The following is a 12,851-nucleotide window of genomic DNA, read 5'->3' as shown; positions in this document are numbered from 1 at the left end:
ATTATATAAAGTAATCGATTGTTTTTTTCTGCTGGAACAGTTCAGTTAACAATATTCTAACATATTTTAAATATAATTTAAAACACAATATATATATCCCTCTTGATCAAAATGGTTTATTCCATTCTGCTGTCAGAATAAGAAACCGGACGCCATTGTGGTTCCACACACGGACATTTCAAGCATAACGAAGCATGCAACAATTGATCCAAAATGGCCGCTACAGTGTCTCAGTACACCAACTCCACATGAATCCCTTTCCCCATACGCGTGGTATCTGTTTAGGCAGCATGGCTTCTTCAGCGAAAAGACGAGCAGTTGGAAAAGGAGAAAATCCCGCTGATAGTGAGGATAACAGCTCTGATGAAGGATTGGAAAACGACGGTGATTCAGGAGAGAATGACAGCGGATCAGAAGAGGAGATCAATGAGGTACGATAATGTCTCTAGTGAACTGGCTATATTCCTGGCCTAGCAGGCTAGCTAGCACCGGCTAAACGTGTTAGATGGGTTAGATAGATAGCTAGCTTTTTAGCAAACAACTGTTGTTCATATCAAGCTAGTTAACGATGGTTAAGTATGTTAGGGACATGCTAAACATAGCCAATCGATCACTTCAGAGTTTTAAACTAGCTAAATAGTGAAATGCATGGACGTTTACACACTTAAAACCATAAGAGTAGTTTAGACAAACAAAACAATCGATACCAGTATTGACACTAAAACTGGCAGCGCACTCGCCCTGAGTCCCCATCAAGTCCAAAACATTGTCTCGGGAGTCGGGACTTGTATTAAAAACCTTTTTTGTTTGTTTCCAGGAGGTCATTGTAGACTTTGAGGCCCATACCATTACTCACAATGACTACAACGGGGTCAAGAAACTCATGCAACAGCTGTTTCTGAAGGCTCGTGTCAATACATCCGAGTTGACCGATCTCCTCATCCAGCAGAATCATATTGGAAGCGTCATCAGGGTAAGAAAACCAGACGCGTCGAGTCTATCAGACCAGACCATCAGTAAATATGCATCATACAATTTAACGTATCATATTATTAAACTCCCAAAATATGATGACACACACATATGCTCTCTTCAAATCAGTTGTATTCGTCACATACATGTTTAGCAGATGCTATTGTGGGTGTAGCGAAATGCTTTTCTAGCTCCAGTTTCCTTCTCCCACATCCAACGGAGAACAATTGATATGAATTCAGTAGCATCATGTATGTCTTTCTGCATGTTTTGTTGTCAGCAAGCAGAGGTGCCAGAGGACAGCGATGATGACGAGGATCCAGCCGATGAGGTGTTTGGTTTCATCAGCATGCTCAACCTCACTGAGAGAAAGGTAGGTACAGTCAGATGTTATGTTATCTATTTGGGGTGGCAGGTAGCCTAGTGGTTAGAGCGTTGGGCCAGTAACCTAAAAGGTTGCAAGATTGAATCCCCTGAGCTGACAAGGTAAAAATCTGTCCTTTTGCCCCTGAACAAGGCAGTTAACTCCACTGTTCCCAGGTAGGACCTCATTGTATATAATAATTTCTTCTGACTTGCCTTGTTAAATAAAGGTTATATTAAAAAAAATATATATAATCTATGAAATCACTAAACTTGACACTTTCTCAACCAATGAGATGTTAAGAGACAAGACATTGTCGTTCACTCTTCTTTCTGCCTGAATCTGATATTTTAAAAGGTCGACCTTGAGGAAAGATCTGTTTTCCATAGACAACAAGTAGTAGCCCTCTTCCTGCCTACTGAACTAGCCTGCATTTTGACCAATCACGGCAGTCTGGTGAATAAGGTCTATATGTTAGTAACTGTGTTCTGATCCGTCCACAGGGTGTCCAGTGTGTGGAGGAGGTAAAGGATCTGATCCTGGGTCAGTGTGAGAAGAGTTGTCCCCATAGTGTGACAGACGATCTGGAGAAGGTCCTGAACGACACCACTAAGCCTGTGGGACTGCTGCTCAGCGAGAGGTTCATCAACGTGCCCCCACAGATCGCCCTGCCACTCCACAAACAGCTACAGTGAGTCTCTGTCTAACCCTAACCCCCACAGATCGCCCTGCCACTCCACAAACAGTTACAGTGAGTCTCTGTCTAACCCTAACCCCCACAGATCGCCCTGCCACTCCACAAACAGCTACAGTGAGTCTCTGTGTAACCCTAACCCCCACAGATCGCCCTGCCACTCCACAAACAGCTACAGTGAGTCTCTGTGTAACCCTAACCCCCACAGATCACCCTGCCCCTCTAAACAGCTACAAAGAGTCTGTCTAACCCCCACAGATCACCCTGCCCCTCTAAACAGCTACAGTGAGTCTGTCTATCCCCCACAGATCACCCTGCCCCTCCACAAACAGCTACAGTGAATCTCTGTCTAACCCAAACCCCCACAGATCACCCTGCCCCTCCACAAACAGCTACAGTGAGTGTCTGTCTAACCCTAACCCCCACAGATCACCCTGCCCCTCTAAACAGCTACAGGCAGTCTGTCTAACCCCCACAGATCAACCTGCCCCTCTAAACAGCTACAGGGAGTCTGTCTAACCCCCACATATCAACCTGCCCCTCTAAACAGCTACAGAGAGTCTGTCTAACCCCCATAGATCTCCCTGCCCCTCTAAACAGCTACAGTGAGTCTCTGTCTAACCTGAACCCCCACAGATCACCCTGCCCCTCTAAACAGCTACAGTGAGTGTCTGTCTAACCCCCACAGATCACCCTGCCCCGCTAAACAGCTACAGGGAGTCTCTGTCTAACCCGAACCCCCACAGATCACCCTACCCCTCTAAACAGCTACAGTGAGTCTGTCTAACCCCCACAGATCACCCTGCCCCTCTAAACAGCTACAGTGAGTCTGTCTAACCCCCACAGATCACCCTGCCCCTCTAAACAGCTACAGTAAGTGTCTGTCTAACCCCCACAGATCACCCTGCCCCTCTAAACAGCTACAGTGAGTCTCTGTCTAACCCGAACCCCCACAGATCACCCTGCCCCTTTAAACAGCTACAGTGAGTGTCTGTCTAACCCCCACAGATCACCCTGCCCCTCTAAACAGCTACAGGGAGTCTGTCTAACCCCCACAGATCTCCCTGCCCCTCTAAACAGCTACAGTGAGTGTCTGTCTAACCCCCACAGATCACCCTGCCCCTCTAAACAGCTACAGTGAGTGTCTGTTTAACCCCCACAGATCACCCTGCCCCTCTAAACAGCTACAGTGAGTCTGTCTAACCCCCACAGATCACCCTGCCCCTCTAAACAGCTACAGTGAGTCTGTCTAACCCCCACAGATCACCCTGCCCCTCTAAACAGCTACAGTGAGTGTCTGTCTAACCCCCACAGATCACCCTGCCCCTCTAAACAGCTACAGTGAGTGTCTGTCTAACCCCCACAGATCACCCTGCCCCTCTAAACAGCTACAGGGAGTCTGTCTAACCCCCACAGATCTCCCTGCCCCTCTAAACAGCTACAGTGAGTCTCTGTCTAACCCGAACCCCCACAGATCACCCTGCCCCTCTAAACAGCTACAGTGAGTCTGTCTAACCCCCACAGATCACCCTGCCCCTCTAAACAGCTACAGGGAGTCTCTGTCTAACCCAAACCCCCACAGATCACCCTGCCCCTCTAAACAGCTACAGTGAGTCTTTGTCTAACCCGAACCCCCACAGATCACCCTGCCCCTCTAAACAGCTACAGTGAGTCTGTCTAACCCCCACAGATCACCCTGCCCCTCTAAACAGCTACAGGGAGTCTCTGTCTAACCCAAACCCCCACAGATCACCCTGCCCCTCTAAACAGCTACAGGGAGTCTGTCTAACCCCCACAGATCACCCTGCCCCTCTAAACAGCTACAGTGAGTCTGTCTAACCCCCACAGATCACCCTGCCCCTCTAAACAGCTACAGTGAGTCTGTCTAACCCCCACAGATCACCCTGCCCCTCTAAACAGCTACAGTGAGTCTGTCTAACCCCCACAGATCACCCTGCCCCTCTAAACAGCTACAGTGAGTCTGTCTAACCCCCACAGATCACCCTGCCCCTCTAAACAGCTACAGTGAGTCTGTCTAACCCCCACAGATCACCCTGCCCCTCTAAACAGCTACAGTGAGTCTGTCTAACCCCCACAGATCACCCTGCCCCTCTAAACAGCTACAGTGAGTCTGTCTAACCCCCACAGATCACCCTGCCCCTCTAAACAGCTACAGTGAGTCTGTCTAACCCCCACAGATCACCCTGCCCCTCTAAACAGCTACAGTGAGTCTGTCTAACCCCCACAGATCACCCTGCCCCTCTAAACAGCTACAGTGAGTCTGTCTAACCCGAACCCCCACAGATCACCCTGCCCCTCTAAACAGCAGAGTCATGTTTCTCTTTCAGTTATCCCACCTGGGTCATGTTCATTAGGGTCACAACACCAAAGAAAACATCCTGAAACAGGGATGGACTACCTGCCGTTGTCCAATAAGAAACTCTGTTTTTTTGTTTTATATTTCATAATGTTATAAAAAATTTCTGTTGCAGATTACTGTACTGTCAGCAAGACGCGCTCTCAGATTGCTGTACTGTCAGCAAGACGCGCTCTCAGATTGCTGTACTGTCAACAGGACGTGCTCTCAGATTACTGTACTGTCAACAAGACGTGCTCTCAGATTACTGTACTGTCAACAAGACGTGCTCTCAGATTACTATGCTGTCAACAAGACGTGCTCTGATTACTGTACTGTCAGCAAGACACGCTCTCAGATTGCTGTACTGTCAACAGGACGTGCTCTCAGATTACTGTACTGTCAACAAGACGTGCTCTCAGATTACTGTACTGTCAACAAGACGTGCTCTCAGATTACTGTACTGTCAACAAGACGTGCTCTGATTACTGTACTGTCAACAAGACGTGCTCTCAGATTACTGTGCTGTCAACAAGACGTGCTCTCAGATTACTGTACTGTCAACAAGACGTGCTCTCAGATTACTGTACTGTCAACAAGACGTGCTCTCAGATTACTGTACTGTCAACAAGACGTGCTCTCAGATTACTGTACTGTCAACAAGACGTGCTCTCAGATTACTGTACTGTCAACAAGACGTGCTCTCAGATTACTGTGCAGTCAACAAGACACGCTCTCAGATTACTGTATTGTCAGCAAAACGCGCTCTCAGATTACTGTACTGTCAACAAGACGCGCTCTCAGATTACTGTACCGTCAAGACGCGCTCTCAGATTACTGTACTGTCAACAAGACACGCTCTCAGATTACTGTACCGTCAAGACACGCTCTCAGATTACTGTACTGTCAACAAGACACGCTCTCAGATTACTGTACCGTCAAGTCGCGCTCTCAGATTACTGTACTGTCAGCAAGACGTGCTCTCAGATTACTGTACTGTCAGCAAGACACACTCTCAGATTACTGTACTGTCAGCAAGACATGCTCTCAGATTACTGTGCTATCAGCAAGACGTGCTCTCAGATTACTGTGCTATCAGCAAGACGTGCTCTCCGATTACTGTGCTATCAGCAAGACGTGCTCTCCGATTACTGTGCTATCAGCAAGACGTGCTCTCCGATTACTGTGCTATCAGCAAGACGTGCTCTCCGATTACTGTGCTATCAGCAAGACGTGCTCTCAGATTACTGTACTGTCAACAAGACGTGCTCTCAGATTACTGTGCAGTCAACAAGACACGCTCTCAGATTACTGTATTGTCAGCAAGACGCGCTCTCAGATTACTGTACTGTCAACAAGACGCGCTCTCAGATTACTGTACCGTCAAGACGCGCTCTCAGATTACTGTACTGTCAACAAGACACGCTCTCAGATTACTGTACCGTCAAGACGCGCTCTCAGATTACTGTACTGTCAACAAGACACGCTCTCAGATTACTGTACCGTCAAGTCGCGCTCTCAGATTACTGTACTGTCAGCAAGACGTGCTCTCAGATTACTGTACTGTCAGCAAGACACACTCTCAGATTACTGTACTGTCAGCAAGACATGCTCTCAGATTACTGTGCTATCAGCAAGACGTGCTCTCAGATTACTGTGCTATCAGCAAGACGTGCTCTCCGATTACTGTGCTATCAGCAAGACGTGCTCTCCGATTACTGTGCTATCAGCAAGACGTGCTCTCCGATTACTGTGCTATCAGCAAGACGTGCTCTCAGATTACTGTACTGTCAGCAAGACGCGCTCTCAGATTACTGTACTGTCAGCAAGACGCGCTCTCAGATTACTGTACTGTCAGCAAGACGCGCTCTCAGATTACTGTACTGTCAGCAAGACGCGCTCTCAGATTACTGTATTGTCAGCAAGACGCGCTCTCAGATTACTGTATTGTCAGCAAGACGCGCTCTCAGATTACTGTATTGTCAGCAAGACGCGCTCTCAGATTACTGTACTGTCAAGACGCGCTCTCAGATTACTGTACTGTCAGCAAGACATGCTCTCAGATTACTGTCAACAAGACATGCTCTCAGATTACTGTACTGTCGTCAAGACACGCTCTCAGATTACTGTACTGTCAGCAAGACACGCTCTCAGATTACTGTACTGTCAGCAAGACATGCTCTCAGATTACTGTACTGTCAACAAGACACGCTCTCAGATTACTGTCAACAAGACACATGCTCTCAGATTACTGTACTGTCAGCAAGACGCGCTCTCAGATTACTGTACTGTCAACAAGACACGCTCTCAGATTACTGTACTGTCAACAATACGCGCTCTCAGATTACTGTACTGTCAAGACGCGCTCTCAGATTACTGTACTGTCAGCAAGACATGCTCTCAGATTACTGTCAACAAGACATGCTCTCAGATTACTGTACTGTCGTCAAGACATGCTCTCAGATTACTGTACTGTCAGCAAGACACGCTCTCAGATTACTGTACTGTCAGCAAGACATGCTCTCAGATTACTGTACTGTCAACAAGACACGCTCTCAGATTACTGTCAACAAGACACATGCTCTCAGATTACTGTACTGTCAGCAAGACGCGCTCTCAGATTACTGTACTGTCAACAAGACACGCTCTCAGATTACTGTACTGTCAACAATACGCGCTCTCAGATTACTGTACTGTCAACAAGACATGCTCTCAGATTACTGTACTGTCAGCAAGACATGCTCTCAGATTACTGTACTGTCAGCAAGACACGCTCTCAGATTACTGTCAACAAGACACATGCTCTCAGATTACTGTCAACAAGACACGCTCTCAGATTACTGTACTGTCAACAAGACATGCTCTCAGATTACTGTCAACAATACGCGCTCTCAGATTACTGTCAACAATACGCGCTCTCAGATTACTGTCAGCAAGACGCGCTCTCAGATTACTGTACTGTCAACAAGACATGCTCTCAGATTACTGTCAACAATACGCGCTCTCAGATTACTGTACTGTCAACAAGACATGCTCTCAGATTACTGTACTGTCAGCAAGACATGCTCTCAGATTACTGTACTGTCAGCAAGACACGCTCTCAGATTACTGTCAACAAGACACGCTCTCAGATTACTGTACTGTCAGCAAGACGCGCTCTCAGATTACTGTACTGTCAACAAGACACGCTCTCAGATTACTGTACTGTCAACAATACGCGCTCTCAGATTACTGTACTGTCAACAAGACATGCTCTCAGATTACTGTACTGTCAACAAGACGCGCTCTCAGATTACTGTACTGTCAACAGGACGTGCTCTCAGATTACTGTACTGTCAACAAAACACGCTCTCAGATTACTGTACTGTCAACAAGACGCGCTCTCAGATTACTGTCAACAAGACATGCTCTCAGATTACTGTACTGTCAACAAGACACGCTCTCAGATTACTGTACTGTCAACAATACGCGCTCTCAGATTACTGTACTGTCAACAAGACATGCTCTCAGATTACTGTACTGTCAACAAGACGCGCTCTCAGATTACTGTACTGTCAACAAGACGTGCTCTCAGATTACTGTACTGTCAACAAAACACGCTCTCAGATTACTGTACTGTCAACAAGACGCGCTCTCAGATTACTGTCAACAAGACATGCTCTCAGATTACTGTACTGTCAGCAAGACACGCTCTCAGATTACTGTCAACAAGACATGCTCTCAGATTACTGTACTGTCAGCAAGACGCGCTCTCAGATTACTGTCAACAAGACATGCTCTCAGATTACTGTACTGTCAGCAAGACACGCTCTCAGATTACTGTCAGCAAGACGCGCTCTCAGATTACTGTCAACAAGACAGGCTCTCAGATTACTGTTCTGTCAGCAAGACACGCTCTCAGATTACTGTACTGTCAACAAGACACGCTCTCAGATTACTGTACTGTCAACAAGACATGCTCTCAGATTACCTCACTGTCGCTCAGGCGATGTACCGTTGTGTTCACTGTCAATCACCTGCTATGCATTATGGGTATGCTACTGTAGATGAACCTTTCTTAATATGGACATGCAATTATGTAACTGCTTGTCTCAGATATGGGTTCACTTTACACTGGATAAACAAACGCTAAAAATCATTGACATATTTGTTGTTGTTGTTGTCGTACAAAAGTAATTCCATTGTTGTCGTACAAAAGTAATTCCGTGTATGTATTATCTATGAAAAGAAGATCGAAAGCTGTGTGAACATAAACCACATCATTGATTGGCTGTTTCCAGGGAGGAGTTGGCAGAAGCCCAGAGCAGCAACAAGCCCAGTGGGAAGTGTCATTACTGCCTGATGATCAGTAAGACCTATAAGGATCCCTCCAAGACGGTCGCTGCCCGAGGAGCCCCGCCGAAGGACGAGCTCACCTTCGTCAACGCAGAGGAGGAGTTCTTCTATGAGGTTTAACTTTTTTTTTAAACCTTTATTTATTTAACTAGGCAAGTTAGTATTTACAACGACGGCCTACCGGGGAACAGTGGGGTTTAACTGCCTTGTTGATGGGGGCAGTATGACAGATTTTTACCTTGTGAGCTCAGGGATTCGATCCAGCAACCTTTCGGTTACTAGTTCAGTGCTCTAACCACTAGGCTACCCTGCCCCCCCCCTCTAACCACTAGGCTGCCTGCCTCTAACCACTAGGCTACCTCCCCCCTCTAACCACTAGACTACCTGCTGCCCCCTCTAACCACTAGACTACCTGCCTCTAACCACTAGGCTACCCTGCCTCCCCTTTCTAACCACTAGGCTACCCTGCCCCCCCCCCCCCCCCCCTCCCCCCTCTAACCACTAGGCTACCCTGCCTCCCCCCTCTAACCACTAGACTACCTGCCTCTAACCACTAGGCTACCCTGCCCCCCCCCCCCCCCCCCCTAACCACTAGGCTACCCTGCCCCCCCCCCCCCCCCCCCCCCCCTCTAACCACGAGGCTATATACAACAGAGAGGCTATATACATTAGCGAGGCTATATACATTAGCGAGGCTATATACAGCAGAGAGGCTATATACAGCAGAGAGGCTATATACAGCAGAGAGGCTATATACAGCAGAGAGGCTATATACAATAGAGAGGCTATATACAATAGAGAGGCTATATACAGTAGAGAGGCTATATACAGTAGAGAGGCTATATACAGCAGAGAGGCTATATACAGCAGAGAGGCTATAGACAGCAGAGAGGCTATATACAATAGAGAGGCTATATACAGCAGAGAGGCTATATACAGTAGAGAGGCTATATACAGTAGAGAGGCTATATACAGCAGAGAGGCTATATACAGTAGAGAGGCTATATACAGTAGAGAGGCTATATACAGTAGAGAGGCTATATACAGTAGAGAGGCTATAAACAGTAGAGGCTATAAACAGTAGAGAGGCTATAAACAGTAGAGAGGCTATAGACAGTAGAGAGGCTATATACGGCAGAGGGGCTATATACGGCAGAGGGGCTATATACGGCAGAGGGGCTATATACGGCAGAGGGGCTATATACGGCAGAGAGGCTATATACAGCAGAGAGGCTATATACAGCAGAGAGGCTATATACAGCAGAGAGGCTATATACAGCAGAGAGGCTATATACAATAGAGAGGCTATATACAGCAGAGAGGCTATATACAGCAGAGAGGCTATATACAGTAGAGAGGCTATATACAATAGAGAGGCTATATACAGTAGAGAGGCTATATACAGTAGAGAGGCTATATACAGTAGAGAGGCTATATACAGTAGAGAGGCTATATACAGTAGAGAGGCTATATACAGTAGACAGGCTATATACAGTAGAGAGGCTATATACAATAGAGAGGCTATATACAGCAGAGAGGCTATATACAGTAGAGAGGCTATATACAGCAGAGAGGCTATATACAGCAGACAGGCTATATACAGCAGAGAGGCTATATACAGCAGACAGGCTATATACAGCAGACAGGCTATATACAGCAGAGAGGCTATATACAGTAGAGAGGCTATATACAGCAGAGAGGCTATATACAGCAGAGAGGCTATATACAGTAGACAGGCTATATACAGTAGAGAGGCTATATACAGTAGAGAGGCTATATACAATAGAGAGGCTATATACGGCAGAGAGGCTATATACGGCAGAGAGGCTATATACGGCAGAGAGGCTATATACGGCAGAGAGGCTATATACGGCAGAGAGGCTATATACGGCAGAGAGGCTATATACGGCAGAGGGGCTATATACGGCAGAGGGGCTATATACGGCAGAGGGGCTATATACGGCAGAGGGGCTATATACGGCAGAGGGGCTATATACGGCAGAGGGGCTATATACGGCAGAGGGGCTATATACGGCAGAGGGGCTATATACGGCAGAGGGGCTATATACGGCAGAGGGGCTATATGCGGCAGAGGGGCTATATGCGGCAGAGGGGCTATATGCGGCAGAGGGGCTATATGCGGCAGAGGGGCTATATGCGGCAGAGGGGCTATATGCGGCAGAGGGGCTATATGCGGCAGAGGGGCTATATGCGGCAGAGGGGCTATATGCGGCAGAGGGGCTATATGCGGCAGAGGTGAGTTAAATGTCTCTTTTTACTTGTCCTTTTCACTGTCTTACCCATGTGTCCATGTCCCCACTACAGCAAGCCACCATGAAGTTCCACTACTCGGTGCAGGAGGAGACGGACAGCGTCCTGAGCGGGCGGTGGTCCTTCGACGACGTCCCCATGAAGCCGCAGCGTACCGTGATGCTCATCCCGGCAGACAGGATGTCAGCCGTCATGGACAAGCTCAAAGAATACCTGACCGTGTGACCAACCACACAGAGTTTAAAAAAAAAAAAAAAACTCTGGTGAACGAAACAGGACTGATGTCTTTAAAACAAGGCCGCTCAGGATCATTCTTTTTTGCAATGTAAAATTCGATACAAAACATCGAACGGAAGGTGGGATCACTGGAAAGCTTTTTGTTAAGCGGAGAATAACGTCATTATGTAACGGTTCCCTTCAGCGGTTTTATCTAGCAGGTTTTTTTGGGGTTTTTGATAAATGTATCTATTGACAAAAATAAATAATTTCAGACCTTCGGTTGTAGTTGAAAGCACTGTATTTACAGATTCATGTCAAAAACATACTGAAATGTTAAAACAATCACTACAAACATGTTCTTACACAATATTAGGGTTATCGAGCAAGTGACAAATTCCCCCAAAAAATGAAATGGTGTATTTTTCTGTGAAGGAATATCAAGATGTTCAAACTTGGATTTGATGATCTGGATTCATTTATTGGGGTGATACTCTTATTAGAATATAGGCTAATTATTTACTGTAATATCAAATTACCAAGGCAGTTACCACCTGACTGAACTAAAGATATGAACAATAGTGTACGGCAAGTCAGTCATTTGGAAGTTGATGTAACCCAAGGATTTTCAAAACTCTCCTCAGGGGGACCCCCCCCCCCCAGCTGTTCCATATGTGAACTATTCCACTCACACCTGATTCATCTAATCACTGAGTCAATCAGGTGACATAGTTCAGGGCTACAACAACATTGTGAAAAGTCTGGGTGTCCCCCGAGAACCTCTGTTCTCATCAACGATGATTGTCTTTTCAGTAAAAGTCGGTGCAGTGCTGAAGCTCTCCACCAGAGGTCACTGTAGCACACATCGGTCATAAGACTGAGCCACTGTACTGCAGTCCTTATCCGCTTTACTGTTGATGGTCAGGGTCTGTTGCTTGTCTTTATGTCCAGATCCGTCCCGCTCCAGAATGTGCTGTAGTAGGTCTTTACTCTCACTAGGAGGCAGGTTGGAATAGAAATACTGAGGAGCCGTCTGGATGAACCTACAGAGAGAAGACGACACTGATATTATAGAAATACTGAGGGGCCGTCTGGATGAACCTACAGAGAGAAGACGACACTGATATTATAGAAATACTGAGGAGCCGTCTGGATGAACCTACAGAGAGAAGACGACACTGATATTATAGAAATACTGAGGGGCCGTCTGGATGAACCTACAGAGAGAAGACGACACTGATATTATAGAAATACTGAGGGGCCGTCTGGATGAACCTACAGAGAGAAGACGACACAGTATTTCTATAATATCAGTGTCGTCTTCTCTCTGTAGGTTCATCCAGACGGCCCCTCAGTATTTCTATAATATCAGAGGGGCCGTCTGGATGAACCTACAGACATTAGACGACACTGATATTATAGAAATACTGAGGGGCCGTCTGGATGAACCTACAGAGAGAAGACGACACTGATATTATAGAAATACTGGAGGGGCCGTCTGGATGAACCTACAGAGAGAAGACGACACTGATATTATAGAAATACTGAGGGGCCGTCTGGATGAACCTACAGACATTAGACGACACTGATATTATAGAAATACTGAGGGGCCGTCTGGATGAACCTACAGACATTAGACGACA

At 46.6% G+C, this 12,851-nt stretch overlaps 2 protein-coding genes across 2 annotated transcripts in view; one reads left to right on the top strand and one right to left on the bottom strand.

Moving 5' to 3' along the window:
• The first annotated feature begins 52 nt into the window (after window positions 1-52).
• On the top strand, window positions 53-11,489 carry LOC110515886 (protein BCCIP homolog). Its single transcript, XM_090217804.1, has 6 exons — window positions 53-431; window positions 818-973; window positions 1,253-1,345; window positions 1,840-2,027; window positions 8,667-8,835; window positions 11,047-11,489. The coding sequence occupies exons 1-6, from the start codon at window positions 195-197 to the stop codon at window positions 11,215-11,217; spliced, it is 1,014 nt and encodes a 337-aa protein (XP_090073930.1). The 5' UTR covers window positions 53-194; the 3' UTR covers window positions 11,218-11,489.
• A 9-nt stretch (window positions 11,490-11,498) lies between these two features.
• Window positions 11,499-12,851, bottom strand: part of LOC110511038 (putative pre-mRNA-splicing factor ATP-dependent RNA helicase DHX32) — a 32,644-nt gene continuing 31,291 nt past the window's right edge. Inside the window, exon 13 of the mRNA XM_090217815.1 lies at window positions 11,499-12,251. Within this exon, the coding sequence (XP_090073941.1) occupies window positions 12,059-12,251 (193 nt within the window). The 3' untranslated portion in view covers window positions 11,499-12,058. The remainder of the gene's footprint in view (window positions 12,252-12,851) is intronic.

Source organism: Oncorhynchus mykiss, chromosome 23 (assembly GCF_057628025.1).
Source record: "Oncorhynchus mykiss isolate SJ-2025 chromosome 23, ASM5762802v1, whole genome shotgun sequence".
NCBI lineage: Eukaryota > Metazoa > Chordata > Actinopteri > Salmoniformes > Salmonidae > Oncorhynchus > Oncorhynchus mykiss.
Note: the sequence above shows the minus strand (reverse complement) of the source record. Positions and strands in the feature narration are given on the sequence as shown.